At 39.0% G+C, this 24,915-nt stretch overlaps 2 protein-coding genes across 8 annotated transcripts in view; both read left to right on the top strand.

Annotated features, from left to right (window-relative positions):
• Positions 1-5,082, top strand: part of rnf111 (ring finger protein 111) — a 35,252-nt gene extending 30,170 nt beyond the window's left edge. For 3 of the 5 annotated variants that reach the window (XM_059530059.1, XM_059530057.1, XM_059530058.1), the window contains 7 exons: positions 64-189; positions 894-1,011; positions 1,394-1,474; positions 2,062-2,157; positions 2,472-2,558; positions 3,043-3,146; positions 3,428-5,082. In XM_059530059.1, coding sequence (XP_059386042.1) covers positions 64-189; positions 894-1,011; positions 1,394-1,474; positions 2,062-2,157; positions 2,472-2,558; positions 3,043-3,146; positions 3,428-3,545 — 730 coding nt within the window. In that variant the 3' untranslated portion in view covers positions 3,546-5,082. The remainder of the gene's footprint in view (positions 1-63; positions 190-893; positions 1,012-1,393; positions 1,475-2,061; positions 2,158-2,471; positions 2,559-3,042; positions 3,147-3,427) is intronic. The other 2 variants (XM_059530061.1, XM_059530060.1) reach the window with 1 other exon arrangement.
• Positions 5,083-6,472: 1,390 nt separating this feature from the next.
• On the top strand, positions 6,473-23,668 carry sltm (SAFB-like, transcription modulator). 3 transcript variants are annotated; one of them, XM_059530073.1, is made up of 20 exons: positions 6,473-6,628; positions 7,310-7,397; positions 7,490-7,545; positions 14,634-14,661; positions 15,713-16,304; positions 16,952-16,995; positions 17,206-17,312; positions 17,423-17,572; positions 17,751-17,866; positions 17,974-18,134; positions 18,225-18,325; positions 18,415-18,471; positions 18,557-18,690; positions 18,777-18,957; positions 19,034-19,158; positions 19,260-19,433; positions 19,677-20,000; positions 21,343-21,478; positions 21,566-21,723; positions 23,167-23,668. In XM_059530073.1, the coding sequence occupies exons 1-20, from the start codon at positions 6,494-6,496 to the stop codon at positions 23,261-23,263; spliced, it is 2,964 nt and encodes a 987-aa protein (XP_059386056.1). In that variant the 5' UTR covers positions 6,473-6,493; the 3' UTR covers positions 23,264-23,668. The 3 variants fall into 3 exon arrangements, with proteins under 3 accessions (XP_059386056.1, XP_059386054.1, XP_059386055.1); XM_059530071.1 differs by lacking the exons at positions 21,343-21,478; positions 21,566-21,723; positions 23,167-23,668 and having other exon boundaries at positions 6,473-6,595; positions 19,677-20,025; XM_059530072.1 differs by lacking the exons at positions 21,343-21,478; positions 21,566-21,723; positions 23,167-23,668 and having other exon boundaries at positions 15,770-16,304; positions 19,677-20,025.
• The last annotated feature ends 1,247 nt before the right edge of the window (positions 23,669-24,915 follow it).

Here is a 24,915-nt window from a genome sequence, read left to right as displayed (position 1 = left end):
CTGCAAACAATGTCGTGTTATAGTCTTTTTTCCTGTTCTAATGTTTATTCCTCTTTCCTTAAGGCGAGCACATGAGAGACCCCCGCCACATCCCCATAGAATGCACCCTAACTACGGTCACGGACATCACATTCACGTCCCTCAAACTATGTCATCGCATCCACGGCAGGCTGACCAGAGGACCGCATGGTAGAGTACATTAAATAGTAGATGGTTTGACAACTGCCAGCGTGGAAGCCATGGGTTCCCTTATGAATTTCCAGTTGATTTTTACAATTTCAGTTTTGGATTTATAGAATAAAGTAAAATAAGGTGTGTTGTTAAAGTTGATTGACAAGACTTGAAGGAATAGTTCACCCAAAATTTTTTTCATCATTTACTTATCCTCATGTCATTCCAGACCTGTACAATTTTCTTTCTTATGATGAACACAAAAGAAGACATTTTAAAGAACCGAACAGTTGTTGGTCCCCATTGAATTCCATAATGAGTAAAGAAATACTATGGATCTCAATAGGGACCATCAACTATGTGATTACCAGCATTCTTCAAAATATCTTTGACATGAGGGCGAGTAAATAATGATAAGATGTTAATTTTTTGTGTGAACTGTTTCTTTAAGTACATGAATTGAAACATACATGTTAGTTCTTCTAAACGTATTTATATATGCCCGAGTACATATTATCTAATGTCACCACATACCTAATAATAATAATAAAAAAACTCTAATTTAAAAACCAATTAGCAATTCCTGAGGGAGTTTGTGGTGAATTAGCCTTCAAATTGACATCATGACTGAATATCTCTATAATGTCAGGTTCTGTTTGTCATGATGTTGGTGTTTCAAACTGTTGTTTAACATGCTGGTTTGGGTCTTCTTGCTGTTTTAGGGAGCTGGGCATCGAGGCTGGTGTTACTGTAGCCCCTTACCCTTCAGGACACCTGCACCCGCATCTGCCTCACTATCACCCTCCACCCAGACTGCACCATTTCCCTATCCAGCTGATGGTGAGTTGCTACTTCTCTCCTTCAGCTGAAATATATGCATACATTAGCATGAATAAAAAAGCCCTGATTTGCTCTCAGGTATGGCACAGATTAATGGCGGCGGCCTCGAGCCGTGTATCCGCAGCATCTGTTATTTCAGGTGCATGAATTATGCATTTCAGGTTATAATGCAAGCTCATTAGACATTTGAAGTGTGAAATTTGAATTTAATGTATTTGAATCATATGGGATGACTTGTGTGCACATACGTGTGAATAATTTTGCCTCATAAATATTAAGTCCCAAATTATGAGATTGTTTGATCAAATAGATCCACTCTCATTTCTTTGTGTTCCTCTCAAGCTTGGTGCCGTCACTAATTATATGTCTCTGTTTTCTTTAGCACACTGGCTCAATGCCTGAAGTGACATATCCGCATATTCGCTACATCTCCTCCAGAATGACCTTTGGCCGCACATATGAGGTAAGAACTGGATTGTGGACCAAAATCATTAGTGATCCAAACTTGCTTCTTTACAAGATCAAAACACAATTCCTGAAAAATGCATGGAAATATTTTTTTTGGAGTTCATGAATTGATTTTGTATTACTAATGACGCACCAGAAGCTGTTAAAAGGGTAATGATGATAATAACGTTTTTTGTGTGTGTGCGTGAGCTGAAACTTGAAGAATTTCCCCCTTTGCATGTGAAAAGCTCGAAGCCCATTTTTGGCTCCGCTCACTCATAAGCTGACTTGTTATTGTCTACAGTATCATTTTAAACTCCCCCACCATTCGATAACAGCCTCTTTAAACAGCCTGCATTACATTGTGATGGATCCACAGAACAATACACTCTACACAGCCTGTTGAAAATAAAAAGAAAACTTTAAATCACTTCTAACCGTGGGATTCTTCAGAAAGATACACAGACCAGCAGCTGCTCACAGACGTTCCCATTAATGGGATTAGTTATTGTTAGTCCTTCTGGTGCTCTGTTATTTTTACCAAGAATTTGTCATGATGTAACCCGTTCATAAGCACTTGTAACCAGTTGTGTGTTTTAACAGGATCTGCTGCATTTAGAGGAGCGACTTGGGACTGTGAACCGAGGGGCTTCTCAGGTTACCATCGAGAGGTGCACCTATCCACACAAATACAAAAAGGTAATAACACGTTCACTTACAAACATCAGTGTTTTACTGAGGTGGTCAAAATTAAAGTCCTGTTTGGGTAAAATGGACCAGCAGTCTACAGAAAGACTCTTGAGGATATTATATATAGGGGCTTCCTGTTAGACACACACAAAAAAAAACTTAACCAGGAGCCATAATAATCAGATCTTTTGTGTCATCAGATACATCCTCACCCAGTCCTTTTATTGCCAAAAGCTGCATAGTGTAGACATTTGAAATGTCACTGATATGTAGCAAAAGGTTCCTGAATAACAGTAATCTAAAACCCTGCCGCCCTAATACAGAAGGTGCTGGAGAGAGACACTGAGGAACAGTTAGCACCTGAAGCATGGGCATCTGTTGGGAAAAATATGCACTCAACCTCAATCTCGGTGAGAAAAAATGTGAACAAATAGTTTGGGATAACATGTTTTAGCTCACATATTGTGTAGATGTTAACGGGGGCAGGAATAGTCAACAGTGGCCTAGTCAATTTAGTTGAGGAGCACACTGACAATGTGTGTGTGTCTTTTTAATTGAAAATATATAATGTGCAATGTCTGAAGTTTAGGTTTTGATGCTGCTTGACGTGTTGTTTAAATGATCAGCACGCTGTTCATTATAAAAAAATAGACTGTTGCTGTATGTTTTATGTAACATGCTATGTATACTGTTCTTGTGTGGTTATTTTGTGTCACCAGCATCAACCGCAGCACTACTTACTAAAATATACCATGTTAAAAACATTCATATCAACTATGTATTTGGGGGAAAGAAGACACAGGAAGAGCTATTATGTGTTGCTCGCCAGTGTATTCGAATTTAGGTGCAGTGATTCTACTTATAATGGCTGTTACGCTTCTTTCTCGTGCACAGAGAAAGCTGCATGGGAAGCAAGAGGAAGAGGAAGGTGCGGAGGAAGACACAGAGGAGAAGTGCACCATCTGTCTGTCTATACTGGAAGAAGGGGAGGATGTCAGGTAAACGCTTACATTTTTTTAATCAGTACTTTAGAATTTATTATATTTATTGTATGTAGTCATTATTTTTTTATGTGCTACTCTCCAGGGTTATAATTTGATCTGTTAGCCACTCATCATCAGGCATGAATACTTTCTCTTTATGTTCTGTGCTGCCCTCTTCTGCTGGAACATCTGAATTACTCTGCATTAGTCATTTTGTTTTTAACCATTCAGCTAATGGTAAACGCCTTATTTCATTGTGTTGAATAGCAATTGATTTTTATTTGATTTTATTGCAGGCGCCTTCCATGTATGCACCTCTTTCATCAACTGTGTGTAGACCAATGGCTCCTCACCAACAAGAAATGCCCCATCTGCAGAGTGGACATCGAGGCTCAGTTATCTCCAGAGAGTTGATGCTATTTTTCTTGCAGCCCTTTTGATGGACATTTAACCGTTTTCATTTTTGTCAGTAACGCATTCAACCAAAGATGGCATGAAATACCTGCGCAACTATGGGAAAAAAGAAAACCAACAATACACAAAAAAAGCACCGAGCCTAGCGTGCCAGCTATCATGTAGTACCAGTACAGCGCGAAATAACATCTTCATTAAGGGTTTTGAATTGTATTGTATTTATAAAGGGTTTATGTAGCTTTTGTTTTCATAAGTGTCATTGTATTTTATTTTTGCATGGTTCCTTGCAATGCATTTCTTTGCACATATAATGAAATGGGCCTCGTAAGGCCCGAGAACTTGCAGGCGAGGATTGCTGCTCTAGTAAAGAAGCATTTTTACATACCTGATGCCTTGCTTTACTGGAATAGAATGTCAACCTCCATTTTAAAACATTGCAGGACTCGATTTATTGATCAGTATATTGATTAGTTTTATGTTCTAGACAATGTGATCTGAAATAGATATTTTTTTTTAAGTGAATCAAGACATTCCTTAATTAGGAAACAAGATCATGGTTAAGAGATCAGCTGCTGTACCAGTGTTCACCCTCACACCAGTTCACTCTCAACACGGGAACCTGGGCTGGAGCCCGTTCCATTTCACTTCGGCTCATTACCAGTGCTAACTCAGTCCGGGAAGTTCGTTTAGAAAAGCATATGGAAATGCTTCTTGTCCGTTTCATTTTACATTTATATGCATTCGATCCTAAACTGATGGAATTGAAATGAATTCAGCTCCAGCCCTGATGAGAACCAACTGCACACTTCGGCTCCTGGAACGTTCACACGGTTGTGTTCCATCGGACCCCTCTCGGCACCTCAATCTGATGTCACATGTAATGCACTTCACCTCATGTATTTTCAAAGAGAAAATGAATGTCACCTCTCTGTATTCTGATTGTTGTTTTTATAGTACAATGAAGTTTTGGACTGAGCAATTGAGAAAGTGTAATTCCTCAGACAAGCTCCACACGTCGACTTGGTCGTGTGAGGAAGACAGGCCTGAAGAAACAGCTGGGAAACAGAATATTTATTGTTTCATCAGGGTCTCCTAGCCCTCTTCATTTATCTCTCTCAATAACCTAGAAAGTGACTCTTGTTAGCTTATTATTCCTTGTCAGATATTGTCATTAACACATTTGTTCTGCATCTGTGCAGCAAACAGTTTTCCCCCTTTTTTTCTTTTCTTTTGTTTTTTTCTTTTGCTGCTTTGAAATCCTAACACTAATATTAGTCTCAACTAGCTAACTTGCATATACTTGCACATGAGAGACAAAAGACAGGAGTGCTGTGAGAATGAGAGTGTGCTGAGGCTGTGTATTTCCAATCTGATTGCCGACTTTTGAGGAAAAACTGTAATTTTGAATGGAGTGTTGGAATGCAGTTCTTAATGGCAGGCGTCCATGCATTCATAGACTTAATGGCCCCGGGATGATGTTCCATGGGATTGATATTAGTTTTAAAATAATGAAATTAATAAAGTTAGGTAACTCTTTTATGTGTCCATTCTTGTGCCTCCTTGAACTTGACACCCTTTAGAGGAATTTACCAGGGTCACTATTGTTAATGTAGTAATTATATCCATTTATTCATTTATTTAACTAAAATAGAGCAGTAAAATTGGTTTTGGGCACTAATGTCATAACCTCATTTCAAATGTCTTGTATACTTCACAAATGTGTGCTATTCTCTTTACGGCATATGTGTACTACACAGCTCCAAGCAGGGATAAATGGACACTAATGTCAAAAATTAGTTTTTTATATTCATATTTTATCTGATAAACCTGGTTTTTGAAAAGTTTACCTTTCGTAGTAGACAAGAAAATGTGTTGTGGTTGTTTTTATGCAATAATTATGGAAATTCATCAATAATATCAGATTTAGATTTGAAGTTAAAATCAATATAGGTAGTTCCCCCACATAAAAGAACAATTATTAAATTTTGCTATAATGTGCAGCAATTCATATTTTTACTTTTGCACACATATGTTTATATAATATATATGAGAAGAGTTCATTTGCAGCTAACTTAATCTTTTTTTTTTTTTACATTGTGTATTCCAATTAATCTTGATCAAACTGCAGTTGGGTTATTTTGATTAGGCTAAAAAATACAACTAACCAACAAAAAAATCAGTTTTTACAAATAAACTTCAAATATTTTTTTAAGTAGATAACAGTATGTCGACTAAATTTAAAAATGAAATTCATGCATTTAGCTGACGCCTTTATCCAAAGCGACTTACAGTATAGTCAGGCTATCAATTTTTACCTATCATGTGTTCCGGGGAATCGAACCCCCAACCCTGCGCTTAATAGCGCAATGCTCTACCAATTTTTTTTTTTTTTTTTTGGTATTATAAGTAAAACTTAATTCAAAGGAAAAACTAGATTATTTTTCTTACTTTCATTGATAAACTTTTATCAGGAAAACCTTCTCAAGCAAAATGTATTTTGGTTTAAGAACATATTATATTCTTATTATATAGATATTTGTACTGTTTATATATATATATATATATATATATATATATATATATATATATATATATATATATATATATATATATATATATAAACGCAGTGCCTTGTGAAAGTATTCATGTTTATGTTGCAGCCTAATGTTAAACTGCTTTAAATTACTTTTTTCCCCACATCAGTCTACACTCCATACACCGGGAAATCTTAAATCTTAAAAATGTGCAGTCAAATGTGTGTTCAGCGTATTTGTGTTTAGATTTTTACGATCAATAACAACATTGTCAACAGAGTGTCTGTGTATTTGAGCGTCCTCTGACGCTCGGGTGGTGGAGTGTGTGTGTGTCTCTTTCTCTCTCTCTCTCTCTCTCTCTCTCACACACACACACACACACACCACAGGGAGAGCCTCGGACACACTGGTAAAATGGCGTCGGGGGCCATTTCAGCGGAGACTAAGAAGATTACAGATTTACGTGTGGTAGACCTCAAATCAGAACTCAAAAGAAGAAATCTGGATGTTACTGGGGTAAAAAATACACTAATTGCAAGATTGAAGCAGGTAATTTTATTTTAAAACCGTGAATTGCGATGGCGTGTGGATAAATGATCGCGAGCTAGCTTGATGGCTAAGGACTTAGCATAGACGTTTGCGTCCTAAAATATGTTTTCATTCCGACATGTTTTAATGCATTTAATGACCTTAATAATAAAGACGTAATCCCGTAGTCGGATACCAAGTGTGACATAATTCACATGAAATATATACTAGCAGTTTCAGAAACTTAATCTGTAAGGTTTTGTTAATTACCTTCGGCTAAATTCTCTTTGCAAGCTAATGCGGCTACAACGCGCTCAGATCAGTTGCCGCAACTTCAAACCAATTCACCATCTTTATTTACAATATTTATGTGCAATCTGTTACAGTTGAATATCAAATATAGCTAATAATGCTGAGTGTTACAATAAACATAAATAGTCGTGTTACTAGATAGAAACAAGACTTGGGTGAATGCAAAACAGCATATCACCTGTCTAGTTTCACTTTAGTTTAAAGCAGGTTATTCCAAATTTGTCTAAACAAAAAAATATTATTATATGCTCAAATCTTTTGCATGCCATCATGTGTTTAACAGTTGCACTATCATAGAGCATTTATGCAAAGCACAGTAATGTCTGAATCATTGTTTCAAGTATTGAGATTACCATAATCATGTGAATGGTCATATGTTCTTGTGTGAAGGCAATAGAAGATGAAGGTGGAGATCCAGACAACATTGAGATCATCGTATCAGCTGAAACACCCTCAAGAAAACACAGCAAAGCTAAAGGTAGACCTTCACACTCAGAACCCAACTCTTTTACTTCCCCCATGTGTGTCTTTTTCAAAATTTGATGGGAAACCTTTATTACACACCCCCAGGAAAGAAGACCGACCTGGATGCTGACACCATCATGGAAGAGGAATCCTTCTCTAAGGTATGGGAGAGGAAGTGTTTTGCTACATATTGGTTTCATTTAAACTGGACTAATAAATGAGTTAAATGCTAGTATATATTCTAATAGTATATTCATATTTGAATGTTTATGAAAATATTATAGAATGTTTGATCCATTCATGAAAGATATAGTGGTACATTACTTAAAATCCTTAAACAAGCTATTTCATTCAAAATTGAAAGTGGTAGTAAATTTAGATAATTGGCAATTAATATAAATTAATATAAAATCAACCATACATGTTAAAAAAATTATTGAATTTATTATGAACTGAGACTTGGTAATGAGAAGTCAAAGATATAACATACTCGATATTTGACCTGCTTTTTAATAAACAATACTGACCAAAACTTTGAAATGTTGCAAACAATACTATATAAGGACAAAAGTATTGGGATATACCTCTAAATTGAATTGGCCCATATTCACAAAACAGGTTAAACGTAGCTCTAGGGGTGCAATATATATATGGCCGATGATTAGTGCACATCTCTTCAGTAAAGCTGGTTATCTAATCAGTGGTAAATACCATCAGGTGTGTGATTTCACACAGAGTAGCTGTTACTACATGGAGCTGTTGTTAACTTACAAGCTGCACAGATCCACGTTCATTATCAGCTTGGATTTGCGCAGCTCGTCAGTTAACAACTGCATCGTGTTTTGCACTTAACAGACCTGTGTTTTGTGTCACTAGTGCAGTGTCCGTTCTCTGAGCATATAAGCACTGGCCACGTGTGGTGCGCAGCTGTTCTGTAGTTTATTACAAGTTGATTAATTCTGAACGTGTCGAGTGTCTATATTGCGCCAAAATGCAACACTAGACTCCTTTGGGTTCGCAGCAACACACTCGCCACGCGTGAAGACGATTGGATGAATGGTTCTCAACATAATATAAATGCAGACAGACACACCGAGATTCCAGCCTTTATTAGAGAGAAGAATATGTTCAGCCCCTCCCTCTGAAGTTTGAATATCCAGTGTTGATTACTACCGAAGCTTTGAATTAAAAAAAAAAAGGTATTCAGACCATCCCTTGCTGGTGCATGTGGCTTTTTAAGCAGGGTTGGTTCTAATCTAGGGTTACTGGCTTCCTACTTTGCCCATCGCCCATTATAGATCAACTAACACAGGGGTAACCAACCCTGCTCCTGGCGATCAACTGTAAAATGCTTTTACTTATACATATTTGAGAATTGAGATATTTCAAGATATATTGTGGGGATATATAGAATAAAAAACCTGCTGAAAAAAAACAATAGAGACCATTACAAAATTAGTAATGGTTTTGCTAGTTATAATGGGATTTGTATTGGTTTTACTGGAAACTTTAATGGACCCTATTAGTCTCCACTGGTAATTGGTTTACTTCTATTGGTGGCTTGTTAAAACCAATAAATCCTAATGAAATATGTCCCGAAACACACTGCAGAAAACCATTTTTTATGGTTAGAAGTTGATGGTTTGTAATGGTATTTGTAGTGGAAACCATAACATTTTTCTTAAATGGTTTTATTTAGGGATGCACCGAAATGAAAATTCTTGGCCGAAACCGAAAAAGAGAAAACCAAGGCCGAAAACCGAAACACCGAAAGAAATTATGCCAATTATTAGTACCATTGCATTTATTGCTATGACCGTGTATTAACTTTACTAAAATTAAGACATTGCAATTGCAAAAATTAATATTAAAGTTTCAAAGATAATTACAATTACATAAATTATAAAAAATACATAATTACAAATTATGCAAATATTTATTAAGCACATTGCAACAATGCACAGTATAAAATAAAATTCAAACTAAAAATTTATCCCACTCATGTGTATATTAAATAATAATGTACAGGCCTACTGGCCTGCAGAAAGGTTTTAAAATGAACTGTTGTCTCATAAAAATAAAGTGCATTTAGGTGAAGTGCATTTGAATTTTTTCCTCTGTAGGACTAGAAAGTTCATTACTTCTCCAGTATAGGCAAGAGGGTTATCACTTCTGGGGATGGGGACTTCAGACAGATAACCATCTAGCTGTTGAGCTTGTCATCTGCCTGACATTTGAGAAATATTTGAGAGAGTGTATTTAAATAGGGCCAGGGCATAAATAAACATTTTTATCAAATTAAAGCAGAAATCTAGCAGAGAATCTAGCAGAAATATGGCTACAATCTGAAATTATGTATGTACATGTACTATATGTGTGTGTGTGTGTGTGTATGTGTATATATATATATATATATATATATATATATATATTAGGGGTGTAACGGTACGTGTATTCGTACCGGACCGTTTCGGTACAGGGCTTTCGGTACGGCGTGGCGTTTCTGCTGTTTGTCAGTTGCGTGACACCTGCTTCGCGTTTTCTGTGTCTTTACACACCAGAATGGTGCCTGACGCGGCGCTGACGCGCTGCTGCTACTGTAGGTGACAGAGGGAGACCGCCGAGGCGCCGACAGACCAGGATCTTGTCTTCACTACAACAATATCTATACTTCATGTTGAGCATAAATATAAAGCCTACTGATAAAGGACACCGTCAACAGTATTGAGTGTGTTTGATAGGTGCAATATGCCAGTGTGTCACTGTCCTAAGGTTTTCAAATGGCATCACGCGAGTGTGAACATCACTACAGCTAGGAAAAAAACGATTGTAATTGAAACGCAGCTCCCGTCGGCATTTAAACAGACCTTTGCTCTTAATTCTGATCGGTCCAACGCAATAACGAAATCTGAGCAGGTCTCAAAACTGAAACTGTTCATGCTGCACTTTACACTTTTGAAAAGTTATATATATATTTTTAAATATGAGCAGGCCTACAAGCTGGGATTGGTAATGCTGCACTGTAATCATAGTTATTTATTTATATTTTTCATTATATTTTATTATATGATATTGGTTTGAGACTGAGAGTATTTTATTTAGTGGAGAACTTTGCAGCAGCCTATTTTATTTCTTATTCTTTTTTTATTTTATATATATTTTATTAAAAAGTATTTAAAGTGTAAACAAATTGTTAAAAAAAGTTTATAGTAATAAACAACCTGCAGTTTAATGTTTGCATTTCTTTCCCTTACTGTACTGAAAATGAACCGAACCGTGACTTTAAAACCGAGGTACGTACCGAACCGTGATTTTTACATACCGTTACACCCCTAATATATATATATATATATATATGTCACATATATAGTAGCCTAAGAACAAAAATAGCCAACGCATTATTATTATTTGAGGCACTTTCATGCAGAATTTCACTGAACATATCAGACAACGAGGGTGCATGTCCCTCATCTGGTGCAGAGACGAGTCTTTTTTTCTGCGCTCTGATCTGTCTCCTGCGTCCTTATTTCCGCATCCAAGTAGTGGTCTTTATAACGCGGATCAAGCACATTCGCGATGAAGTGCGGAGGATCCGAAAAGATCTCAGTGAGACGTGTGCTAACAGACTCTATAAGACTGTACTTTTCTTTGTTTTCACTTCGTGGTCGGTCTTAATCTCTTTGTTAGGAGACGCTTTAGTGCTGTGAATAAAGGAATAAGAAGAAAGAGAATGTTCTCTATTAAGACCCTCTGGTGTGAAGTGAATATCGCGGGGAGCTCGTGGTCTGTGCTATGAAGGTGCACGTGCAGGTCGCGGTTTCTGTTTGTGTCATCACAACATTTCGGCTGTGTTGTTTCGGTGATAAAAGTCTTTCGGCCGAAAACCGAAAATGCACTTTTGGGCTATTTTCGGTGGCCGAATATTCGGTGCATCCCTAGTTTTATTTTAAAAAAATTCAATAAGGAAATAAGCCTACATCAGTTAAACAGTGGTATTGTGGCTGCTGTGTGTCATATGACAAGAATGAGAGCCCGGCTCATGCCCCCTTCAAAAATGAGTGCATGATGCCCCTGACACTACAATACCAAATTGTCAAATTGCGGTAATACATGAAATGGTGAAAAATGACTAAATGAATAATACTTAAAGTAGGTTAAGGTGAATTTTAAAATTGTGCCCCCTAAAAGAACAAGTGGTTCCTGTCTGGCCCCCTCAGTTACTGTGGTCTAGAACCGCCCTTGTTCTTGAGCAGGGGGACCTAGCGGGCACTGCAGGATTTCATGATTATTGTACTCCGTTAATTAAAAGCTGTGTATATCCATAACTTGTTTCTTAGAAGCACACATGTAAGAGGCTGACGATAAGATGAAAATAAACTTGTTTAATTAGTGACACATTTTAAAATCTTTTTTTTTTTTTTTACTTTATTGAATACAGCAACGTAATATTGTGCTCTACAATATTTCTATAAATAAATATCTGACAGAGACTATCAGCCAATCATTGTGTGCATAGTTAGTTAGAATGCTGATATCATCCATAGCAACTAGGTCAACCCTGCCCTTACTCTTGGCTTAAGACTTCTCTCTATTCTTTGGTAAAAGTTTGTCTCGGCGGGACTGTGAATAGGTCTTAGCTTAACTTTTACTGCTATTTAGGAGAACTCGTAGTGGTAAGATAAAATGTTTTGTGAATACAGGCCCAGGTGTTTCAATCAAGCCCCTTTCACACTGCAATTCCGGCAAATACACGGGTAAAGTGTTCCGGCAATTGTTCCCGTGTCGCTAGATTTTGCACTTTCACACTGCCAGTGATTACCCGGAATATGTGCGTGCATTCACACACAACCCGTAAAGGTCCCGTAACGACATGTGACATCACGGCATGACGTGTAATAGGGCTGGGTATTGTTCAAAAGCTTTCGATCCGGTGCCAATTTCGATACCTCAGTTTTGATACCGGTTCCTAACGATACTTTTTTCGATACCATATGTTTTAAAATCCATTTCAACACAAATACATTAAACACAAAACTTTTATTTTTCGGCTTAATTAAAACAAATTCTGATAACACTTCACACTCAGGATAACATCATTAATACAACTAGTTGTGCTTTTTGGCTAGGGGTGCGCCATTCAGGGGCGGACTGGGACCAAAAAGTTGCCCTGGACTTTCTGGCCCACAGCAGCCCACCACATCATAACGCAAACGCCCCTGTTTTGATGTCATTTATTAATTTAATATTTAAGTAAACAGTTTGGGGATTTTAACCAATAGGGCAACTGATCCTCCGTTGGAAAAAAAATAAAAACAGACCAGCAGCTGTTCATTTAGCGACTCCTAGTGAGCGATACATGCTCATCAAGACACAAACATTCTTCTAGAACTCACACTTTGCATTCAGTTAGCAGATCCATACGAATAATGCATGAAATAGAAGTTTATAAACTCAAACGATAGCTTTATGTGCTTTACAGATGAACTTGAAGTCTTTATTCATTCGGGATTTTCAATAATAGATAATCCTTGGCTCGGTAATACAAGTTGATCCGTGATCGTGATCCGATTAGTGAAAAGGTGATTCTTTTGAGTCAATCTTTCAAAATAATAATTTATTTTGTTTAACGAAACCAGTGTGGAAACCAGATAGATCTGAGGTGCAGGGCTCGCAAAATCGTTAGCCCCACGTCCCGGGGCTATCGTGTTGTCCAGTCCGATGGGCTATCGTGAATAGTAATGTAAAATTTCTAACTTGATTTGCTTTGTTCACTCGCTTGAAGGGGTGAAACGAATCATAGCTGATCGTTTGCACTTGTTTCTAAATATTGCTGATTCAAGCGTTTTAAACAATTTGCGCGTGTTCGTAGCTTGCGCTCACTCATTGAAAGCGCGCATTGCGAGCAGCATTTCAGACAATGCGCGTACAGAGAATGAATTTTATCTTTTGCGTATCGTAACTTCTGAATGAACACATACACACACAATTATATCAAAATAAATGTCTCTGCATGTATTCTCGTAAACACAATCGGTTATGTTTTAAGTGAATGTATACAGTGGCGTGCTGCTTAGAGAAATTCGCTGTACCGGATAAATCTGTCTCTCTCTTTCTGTTTTTTAGACTATGTGAAAGGGGGCGTGTTTCAAGATACGCAATGGAGTAGACCAAACTAAACTGAGGGAGGGCAAAACACTCATCCAAACAAATGCTTCATTAAATTGGTGGTATTGCCGGCTTTGGTTGCAATACTCTTATCGCATATGTTGCACTTTGCTGACTCGGCATCCACTTTTATAAAGTGTAGCCACACTTTAGACCTCTTTGGCATTGTAAAACGAAAACGAAAAAAGAGTCGCGCAATAACGTGCAATAACTACGACACGGCATTAGATCTGGCTTTTGTTCACACAGCACTCGTCCCGGGTTTGAACCCGGCAAGGTTACTAGGTCCCCGACCCGGGTTCAATGCCGGAATCAATCCCGGGACGTGTTTGCTTTTACACAGAAGGCGACCTGGCAAGGTTCCGGCAATTTGCCGGGTCTGATGTGCATTGTGAAAGGGACTTCAGACTCATTGCCACAGATGTTTAAAATCAAGCATCTAGCCATGTAGTCTGCAATTAATTTTTTTTTTTTTTTTTTACAAAACAAAAAACGTGTCATTCTGACCAGCTCAGTGAATTCAAGCATGGTACTGTGATTGGATGGATTCCACGTTGAACTGTAAGGGGTATTATTGGAAAGTGCAAGTAACCTAGCCATGACGTGGAAGACCACATAAAGAGCAGGGTCCTGAGGTGCATGATGATGAGCAAATGTTGTCAATGCTCTGCTGATTCCATTGAGTTCCAAACTTCCACTGGCAATAATATCAGCACAGAAACTGTGTTGTGGGAGCTTCATGGAATGGGTTTCCATGGCCAAGCAGCTACTTGCAAGTCTCACATCAGCAATTACAATTCCAAGCATCAAGTAGAGTGGCGTAAAAGATGCCTCCTCTGAACTCTGGAGTGGTGAAGCTTAATGCTTCAGCATATCAAGACATCTTGGAAAATGTTATGCTACAAACTTTACGGGAATAGTTTGGGGAAGTCCCTTTTCTATTGCAGCATGACTGTGTTCAGAAATCAGAAAAATCAGAAATCATACATTCAGTGGCAATAAAATGATTGTCAGTCAATATTCTAAGTATAAATAATGATCCTCCAATTTTTTATTAAAATTAGAAATGTTGTTTTATTTTCAGGAGACTGAGGAAGAGGAATCTGAAAAAGGTATGTCTGGTCACTTATTGGGGTGGAGATGTAACATTTGTTTTTCAGGTTTCAGGCGGTTGGACTTCTCTTGCTTGCTTTTTCTTTTGATGTTTTTCAATTTGGGCGTTCTAGTCAGACACGTTGAAAGCAGGTCTATCAAAGACATTAAAACGTCCCATCCGGAACACGTGCTGCATCAAAGGACAGATAACCCTTCACCATTTGTGTTAACATCAGTGATAATCCTAATCTCATCTAATTCGTTCAAGAGCACATTACCCTGCCACCACATTTCATCAGCAAGAGGAGACCTTTCACCCACTCGATCTCCATTCAGAACAACACCCAAGCTTCAGCAGGCCACCTCTTTCTTTCTGTTGAGACTGGACTACCTCCTGAAATGGAGACCTTTGTTGACTGGTCAGAACATGACACATGAACCTCGTTCACCAAAGTCTTGACACTTCTTTCTGACTGCAACATAGCCGGCATGGCTTAAGTGGAACTCGGCGTCATTGCTCGTGCTTTGAACTCATTCAAGACTGGATGCAGCTCAGTGGACGTCCATTTTTAGCCGTGTTACTGGACAGAGTACTGTGTATTTCTCAAATGGATCAGAGAAGATTTGGCACCCTGTTTTTGATATGCCTCCATCAGCTGTAAAACGAGATGGACTGTCAGTGGAAGTGTCTGAAAGAAGACTCTCGACATGACCACAAGAAGCTGAGTGATATCTGGCAGGAGGACTTGCATTATGGAATAGATTTGCATTTTCACTTGGACTGAATGCATGTCTGTAAAGCAGAGAAGTGTGTCAATGTCTCATCCAGCTGTGGAACCTTCAAAATGTGGACCAAGATAGTGATGTTCATCGTAGTCAGAAGATTGTTCAACCTCATCGTTGTTCTCTAAGGAATGTGTTTTTATGTGTACCTGTGGTTTCCTCGCCCACGATGACCACTAACACTAAACTTGCTCTTTGTTGTACTTTCTAGGTCACGTAGCACAGAGATTTGAATGTTAAACAATGTGTTTTTTTGCCATGTTTTATGCTTGTTAAATCCCTCAGATGTAACTGATACTGATGATGCTACTCGTGACAATTCTAAAACCTTCTCCTGTGAAGACGGCCTTGCAGAGTCCGAGGCTGAGGTAGGAGGGGAGCCTGATCTTGAGGCTGAGACAGAGGTGGAAGCAGAAGCAGAACCTGAGCTCGATCCTGATGCCGAGATTGAGGCTGAGAGAGAAGCCGAGTCTGAAGTCTCAGCGATGGAGGCCTTGGAGAGTGAACCTGCTCTTGAACCCATAAAAGAAGTTGAGGATGACAATATATCTGTCACCATCCAGGCCGAAGATGCCATCACGCTGGATGTAGATGGCGACGATCTCCTGGAAACAGGTAAACATGTGAAACTTCCAGATTCTGAGGCAGACAAGGACTGCGAAGACCTTGAGGCCACTGCTGAGATGAGGCAGGAGACAGACTCGCTGACTGAAGCAATAGATGGCCACAAGGATGGTAAGAGAGATGACGGGCTGATGTCTGACACCGGCAAGAAGGACAGCAAAGAGGCCTTGAAGAAAGGAGACACGGGAGACAAGGAAAAGGATTCTGGGAAGAAAGGCCCCTCTTCAACTGGGGCGACAGGTCAAGCAAAGAGGTTTGTCTTTCTATGTCAGTTCTTTAAGATACTACTACCAAGTTCCAGCTCACTAAGAACTCAGCATTGTGGGTAGCCGCAAGATTTTTTTCATAACAAGTTGTTCAGTGTACCTAATCCCTGCCTTTGGTTTGCTCTTTTGGTTTGGTTTGCCATTTTTTCGAGTTTGGTAATTGGAGTTAAACGAGGAGCTGAAAACACATCTGTTACGCACACATTTCCAGCACTTGCTTTTCCAGTCCCTACTTATGAGTTAAAAAAAAGAGCAATAGTTCCAGTGATGTCAGAGGGGTTTGTCAGTCCAGTGAAGTGATTCTCTCTGAAGTTGAACACCCTCCTGAAGATTGAGTCATTGGTCAAGGGAATAAATTGGCAGAAAACCTGACCCACCTTGCTCCTGTGGAAAAGCAAGAGAAAGAAGCCTTATTGGAGTTTTGTCCGAGTGCAAGCCTTGCCTATTGGGATTCTTTTGTTGTTGTTTTTTGGTTCTTTTTCATTTTCTGTAATGCACCAAACATTTGTATAACCTTTTGTTTGTTGTTTGTTTGGAAATGTACCTCGATGCCCCACAGTCGTCTTCTCTCGTGCTCTGGTCCTCATTAAAGTATTTCTCTCTTCTTGTCGCTCTCATAATATTCACACTGTAGCTCTTCAAAAGACCGAGATGGAAAGACTACAAAAGATGAAAAAGGTATGACTTTCATAAATGTGTAAACATTTTGAAATTTTGGACTTTACACTTAACTTTTAAGTTTATATGCAACAACTGGCCTAAGTGATAAAACACCATTATTATCCAATTCTAAAAATAAATCTAAAAATAGAAGTTTCAATATTCAGAAAACTATTTAGCTCTGATCTTAAAGTAGAGTGTCTTCTAAAGCCTGTTATTTGTCTTCAGGATGTGGCAGCAGCAGCACCAGCTCTACTCGCAATCTGTGGGTGAGCGGCCTGTCGTCCAACACCAAAGCAGCTGATCTCAAGAACCTCTTTGGCAAATATGGAAAGGTATAGGCTCTTTGTGTATGATAATTAGGCACCAGCTTGAAATTAACATGTTTGTTGTGATTAAGGATTGTGATGTTGACAGCATGTTTAAATGTTTGTTTTTAAAATAGGTTTTTAGTGCCAAAGTGGTCACCAATGCTCGTAGCCCAGGAGCCAAGTGTTATGGATTAGTCACCATGTCATCCAGTGCAGAAGTGGCCAGGTGCATCTCTCACCTGGACCGCACAGAACTCCATGGACAACAGATATCTGTGGACAGGGTAAGAGCTTAACTATTGTGCTTTAACATTGGGATTTTCAACATATTTAAGCACTTTTTATGGGCTTTACATAATACAGTCAAACCTCATCAGTAGTGTGTGCTTTTGTGAAAAATGTAAAAGAAATCTTGATACTTGGTACTTTCAAACTTGATCTCTGATCTCGTGGTCCTCATAGGTGAAAACTGACCCATTTAAAAAGGACTTCTCAAAGAAGGAGGGAGAAGAGAAGGCAAGCTCCACTAAAATTTCTGGAGAAAAGCGCACTCCAACTGGAGCAAAAACTTCCAACAAGTAAGCGTTAATCCTGTTTAAATCTCTTTCTGTTCTTTTAAAGGGGAGGAGTATTTCATTGCATTTTTCATTTAATATTTTTTCCCTCCTTTCTTTATTTTCAATAGGACGCCAGTTTCATCTAAGAAGGAAGAGAAGAAATCAGACAAACCATCTGAGAAGGACTGCAAAGACATCAAAAAACAGGACTCCAAAAGCAACAAATCTGATGCATCGTCTTCCAATTCAGGAGCCGACGCAGCAAAGAAAGATGACAAGAAACATGGACGTATGTTACGATTTGATGGGATTCACCTACTGAGGAAGTTTAAAAACTTAAAACTGTATAGCTATGTGTTTAATGTTTTCCAATCTGCAGGAAAGAGTCCAGGCAATATGATGGTGATCAACCAAGCTAAAGGACAGCAACACTTCAATAAATTTCGTCCTCCTTTCAGAAGGGGCGGGAGGTTTGAGAAGGTACCACAGACATCCTCAGTATGTACTGTTTTACCATATAAAGAGGTTTTTATCAAGGCCACATTATCCGATTGTCTATTTCACTACAGCCTGGTCCTCCCAACATGATGAACAGACGTCCCAGAGGGTTCATACCACCTGCAGAGGTTTGTTAACTCTGAAAACATTATCTGAATTAGTAAGGCCATATGCACTCTTAGTATTTTGTTTGACCAGTTTACATACTTGCAGATGGTGAAAGGCCGTCCCATGCTTAACAAAGGTGGCAACAAAGACATCCTGCCGTTTGACAAGATGAAGGAACAGAGGATGCGTGAGCGCATGGTCAGGATGGAACACATTCGCAGGGCTATGGAACTGCGCAGGTAGGGATGACTTCCTTTCCATTCGCAAATAAAATGGCAAAGTGCTTAAGCAGCATTTTGTAATGCTGTTTTGTTGTGACGTCCAGACGGCGCGAGGTAGCAGAGCAAGAGCGCCGGGAGAGGGAGCGCATCCGTATTATGCGTGAGCGAGAGGAAAGAGAGAACCTAATGAGAGAGCGGCAAAGGCTGGAGGTGGAAAGGCAGAAACTTGAACGTGAGCGCATGGAGAGAGAGAGACTGGAACGGGAGCGGATTCGTATAGAGCAGGTACAGCTACGGTACACCTGCCTCTGGAAACTCAAAGCTGGAATTTTGTCTTAACATCAATCTGCTGTGTGTGCAGGAGCGACGCAAGGAAGCGGAGCGTTTAGCTCGTGAACGTGAGGAGCTGAGACGGCAGCAGGAGCAGTTGCGTTACGAGCAGGAGAAACGAAACAACTTAAAAAGGGGACGTGACGTTGACCAGAGGTGTGTGAAAAATACTGATGGATATTCATTTTTAAAAAATGGTATAGTGGTCTCTAGGAATCAAATGGTCAGTGTTTTTTTTTTCTTCTCTGTCTGTGCAGGAGGGAAGACCCATACTGGAATAGTGGTAAAAAGATCCAGACTGAGCCAGAGGGACGGATCGGTCAAGGCGGAGATTACAACAATCGACAACAGAACCGCTTCAATGATTTCAACCCTAGAGACCGGAACCGATACCAGCAGACATCAGCTGTGCAATCCAACAACTTTGATAGGTAGGCATTCATGAACAAGGATGCAATTCCCAAACACAATAGGACAGGTAGGAGAAGAGACCAGGCCACAGCTGAAGATTTCAGATTTTCAGCTTCTGTTTTATCTTTTTAGCAGGCACTTTTATTAAAACGAGAACTAGAGAGAACTTAATACAAGTTGTGCTAACCTACTAAATTTCCAAATTAGCGAAAGTAAAAATTTGTGAAATCAACCGCAAGCAATGACATCTTTTTTTTTTGCAGACGGAATCGCTTTGACGGTGAACCTGAATCAAAGAAGAGTCGACCTGCTCCTCGCCGTGAAAGTTCAGGGTTTGAGCGCTATCCTAAAAACTTTGAAACCGTGCGGAGAGCAGAACCACCACCTCCACCTCGTGCAGAGCTGCGCGACAGCGATCGCAGAGAAATCCGCGACCGTGATGAGCGCAGACAGGGGTCCATGCCTGATCGACCAGCTGGTGGCAGAGCACCGCCCCCCGCCATTGCCCACTCCCGTACCCCCAGAGACAGCAGCCATGCTGGCTGGAAGACTGATGGGGGAATGAATACAAAACAAGGAGATGTCAGGTACAGATGAGTTTCTGTTTGTGCTTGAGGTTTGTTTCTTGTTTAGTACCTGTTCAAAACTAGGGGTGTCAATTGAATGGTTCGTCACAATACGATGCGATTATCAATTCTTATACCTAGCCAAACCATATTTTTTGATACCTCAAAAAATTCTATGTTTCGATTTGATACAGGAGTATATTGATCGATATTTTGATATTATTTATCTATTTTAAACAATCATATAAATGTTTAACTCACAAATGCAACCAAAATATATAACAACATTTTTTAAAAATTTTTATCTGCACCTCAATTGAGACATTCACAAAAAAAAAAAATAGGCATGCCATTTTTAAAGAAAATAAACCATTCTGGCTGACGTTATGAAGTGAGTTTGGAGTAAATACATGTTATTAAATGTGGTATTTTCACGTGCTTTCAGATGGAGCAGCATTTACTACACAGAGCCGTAGTTCACTGTCAAGCTACAGCTGTCATTATCGCGTATGATTTCTTAGATTTCATAATCGTAGGATTATATCATCTGTGAATTATTTATTTATTTATTTTTTTGCATAGCTTGAGAATACAGCCATTTGAAATCCCCGAAGACGCTGCGGGCGTCCTGTGTACAGAAGCGTATAAGCTATAAACCCACTCTCGCAAATGCTTGACGGCTCTTGAAAGTAAACATTTATCGTTTTGTTTTACTTAATTTTAATAAAAGTTAAAACCCGGAGAAAGTATTTTTATTGGTATATTAAAATGAATCTTAACATGGTCATAATTAAACCTATAACGCTGTAAAATAAAATATGCAATTATACGGTATGTAAATATTATATATAATAGTTTGAAACGTTTTAAGTTATGACGTTTGTTTATGTTATATTTATGGTTTATTGGACGCTGATTCTGCTGTGATTATGCGGTCTGTTAAGCAGGAACGCAGCACATCTCAATACTCATAAGGGTGCGTTCTGTGTTCTCGCGTCCTTCCGAGTTCATTCTTCCCTTCAGTCTCCATGAGAACACAAGTCCATTCTTTGTGTTCTTGGAATTGAGAAATCGCTTAGTGCTCTGTGTAGTAAATGCTGTTCCATCTGAAAGCATGTGATCGGAGATTTACTACTTATCACAGAACCAAATTTACTATGATGTGCAGGACAATCACATTTGATTAAATGTGCAGCCCTGCTACTGGCCATTATAATTTGTTTTTGTTTAGTTTTTTGTCAAGAACTGTTGCCCTATGTGTTTGACCTGTTCATTTCATTGTGGTGTCTAGAACACTACCACTACCATGCTTGGCTCTTTTCGAACTGCTGGTAACCAGTGATTGCTGCTGACTGTATTACAGGGCAGTGCGGATGCGACCAGAACGTCCAGGCAGAGAGGGTCCCGGACCTGCCATAAGGGGGGTGTCCACAGCCAGCCGTGGCAGAGCCAGCTTCAGCAGCCGAGATGGTGGCAGACCTGTGGTCATGGGAGACCAGGTAAAGTACCTAACATGCCTCTGACTCATTATTTTTGTTGCGAGATTTCAAACCTAATGATATATTACCTCCCTCGTTCCACAACAGCACTTCAGCAGTGGCAGACAGGTGGTGGTGGAGCGGCATGGACGCGATCAGGGCCCTAGGAAAGACTGGCATGGGGCAGCAGGCTCACAAAGCGGAGGATTCACAGATAACCACCGAATGGGGGACAGTCGACCTGGCATGATGGCATCACACTCCAGGTTTGTTTTGATCACGCATGTACAGTATGCATTAGAGATCACAATCCTGATTCAAACTCTTCACACAATTTTACGATAGAGCTACGTCTGTTTCTGTACGGCTGTTTCTCATCACAACAATCAGCGGAGCATGAGCAGTGCATATTTTTGTCACCTCTCAGGTTAATGAATGAGTGGATTGGCCTCAACACTGCCGATGTGAACGCTCTCATTCATTAACATGGGCAGACGTGTGGGACAAAACGTGTGCTGCTCACACTCTGCTGATGCTTGCAGTGTGACACAAGCGCTAAACTAAAGACTAGGGACTTCGTTAAACCTTTGAAAGTATGATCATCACAAATGCAATTCAATTATTTTGTTATGCCAGGAGGTGGTGACAAGTGACGGTTTAAAAAAAGTCTGTCGCTGAATAATGTACAAGAGATTTATTCATAAATGCCAAGTGACCATGAATAAGACATTTGACAACCTTTCGAATAATTACTTTGTAAATTAATACTTTCAAGTATAGACTGATAGACTGAAGTAATAAACATTTTGTAAGAACCTCTACTAAAATGAAAATGTTTTCAATTTAACAGGACGTATATATCAATCTGTTTTGTTCCATTTTTGATAATACCTGCTCTATCCACCTTATTTTTTAACTTGAAATGTGCAAGGTTTCCAGTGTCTCAGTCATATCCAATCGTAGGCACACTGATTTGTAGACCAAATAGTTTTATCATTCACTTCACCTTGTTAAGGCTTGTTAACACTGGGACGAATATCACACACAATTATCGCCAACATTTAACACCTCGTGACTAAATAAAGGGCGCCAATTTGAGTGTGCACACTGACGTGTAAAATGGGAGGCATAAAAGTCAAATTTTTTGGGTTTGATGCACCACGTTAAAACTGGCCAGCCAATGAGATTGGCACTTTTGTTCACGTGCCTGGAGCTGCTGAAGTTACATTAAAACATGATTTGTTGGCGCTCAAGCACAAAACAGTCTTGCCGAACACACTTGATACCTAACGACGAAGAGAAAGTAAGAAGACCAAGAAGATACATCGAGGTTGAATGTAGATCTGCTGGTCTCATTGATGTCTGAACACAAAGGGTTTTAGGAATCACAGATCAAATGGGATTCGATGTGTACCGGGGTATTTCTGTTTTTCATTAAGTGCCATCTAATGTCAGGGAGTGAATTTGCAAGTTCACTCGGCTCTTCGCCAGAGAAAATCATTTGGGTATGAACACAAGTGTCGAAAAACGTCGGTGATAAGTGCGTGCGATTATCGTCCCAGTGTGCATGAGGCTTTAATTTGCTAGTTATTTACTCGTGGTGGCAAATGGTCTCTCATATTTACAAGAAATGACATTTAGTCTTCAGTCTTTCCTTCACGTGTCGACTTAGCCTATGTATTGATTTGCCTGCTTGTGTCTTTCTGCAGTCATTCCTCTTCTGGTATGAACAGAATTGTGCAGATCACTAATGTTCCCATGGCCGGCGGCAGCGGAGGATTCAAGCCCTTCAAAGGAAGGTTCTAGGAGCTGACTCTGCAGTGGAAAAATATAATTTCTGATGAACTTTCTGATGTTTTTAATTGGCTGAACTTACAGCCATTAGATTATTGTAAAGATTACATTTGGTTGATTTTGTTGTCTTTATAAAAATGTAGGTTTTTGTTTCCTGAACTGTTCTCTGGTGACCTGTAAACAACCTTTGTGCACATATATGTTCTCTTGGCATTCTATAGGTGCGACTGTACAGCTTAATTCTTAACCAGTGTTTGTTTAGTTAACTTTAACTTCATGTTTTAGATACTCTCATATGCTTTGGGCAGAGTACTGCGTGTAGCACTGGACACATCTGTAATTCCGTAAAAACATTTCAGTATGTGGCTTTTTTTGACGATTCTACAACTTGATATTAAATTATGTAGATTATGACCATCTCTGTATAGTTTGCTTCCATTTGTGCCGCAGTATCTGCCCACAGTTGAGTCTGTGGAAGAAAAACTTTAGAAAATCCAAAATTGAAGACTGAATGAAGATCAGAAGAATCTCACAGACCAGATTTCCTTTAATCAGACGTATTGTCGCTTGTCTAAGGCATTTGTTACAGAAAAGTTTTCCATTTACTTATTGACACTGTTGGGCTACATGTTTTTGGTCCTTAATGAACCTTACACACAATGGAAGGTTGACCCTTATAATATCCTGATTTTATTTGTAGTCTTTTGTCTTTTTGCGAAGTTAAAATGTTTTGTGTAAATATACACGTATAAAGGATATAAAATTGAAATAGTAATGGGACCGTTTTTTAAAATGATTTTGAAGCACATGTTGTATTCAGCTGTTAAACATGCATCAAAACAAAGACAAGACAAATGCACCAGGAGAAAACTTTCCAGTTCCCATCATTGGCAGAAAGCACGTGTGCCATGTGTAATGTGTGGCATTCAGAAGACAATTACCCTCCCTGGTCATTGGTTTTAAATCACCCATGGTAATGCCCCGTCACCATGGATCAACTCACTCAAAAACTCTCAACATCAGTTGCTTTCATTCCCATTTCGCTTGATGGCACTAAGATATAAAAACATCAAATTATATTCAAGAGACGTCTTGCAAACATTTCCTATCTTGGAATGGCAAGGAAGAACATGTAAATGGCAGCATTTATGATGAACCTGAACCATCAGAAAGTTCCTTGTTATGTTCAGTTCTTTAAGCTCCATAAGTACAAGCCTTATTGCAAAAAAATGATATTTATTGAGTGTTATGAATCAGATTCAGCTGTAACCAAACAAACTAGTGATCCAAATTTTGTAGAAAAAGAGGTATATTTCTCATCTAGTGCATTTAACAGTGCATAAAGAACTAAAATGGTCTAGGACCTATAATGGAGCTTTAATGGGTGCTGCACACCAACGGCCAACTAAGCAGACAAGGCCTTGTTATATTTACTGATATTATTTGGAGGTCAAAATTAGCTTTAGCTAAATATATTAAACAGTTTGAAGCCATTTTTCATTTATTTACTCTTTGATATGGGCTTTCTGCTTTATGGAGATCACACCCACAAACTCCACCCCCCCCCCCCCCCCTTTCTATAAATATGACATTTCAGTATGTATCCCACTAACATGTATGTCCTTGTGATGATTTACACATCTGCAATTAACAAGTCAATTTAT

The sequence above is a fragment of the Carassius carassius genome, chromosome 3 (genome assembly GCF_963082965.1).
Source record: "Carassius carassius chromosome 3, fCarCar2.1, whole genome shotgun sequence".
NCBI lineage: Eukaryota > Metazoa > Chordata > Actinopteri > Cypriniformes > Cyprinidae > Carassius > Carassius carassius.
The sequence above is the reverse complement of the archived record's forward strand: the minus strand, read 5'-3'. Positions and strand labels throughout refer to the sequence as shown.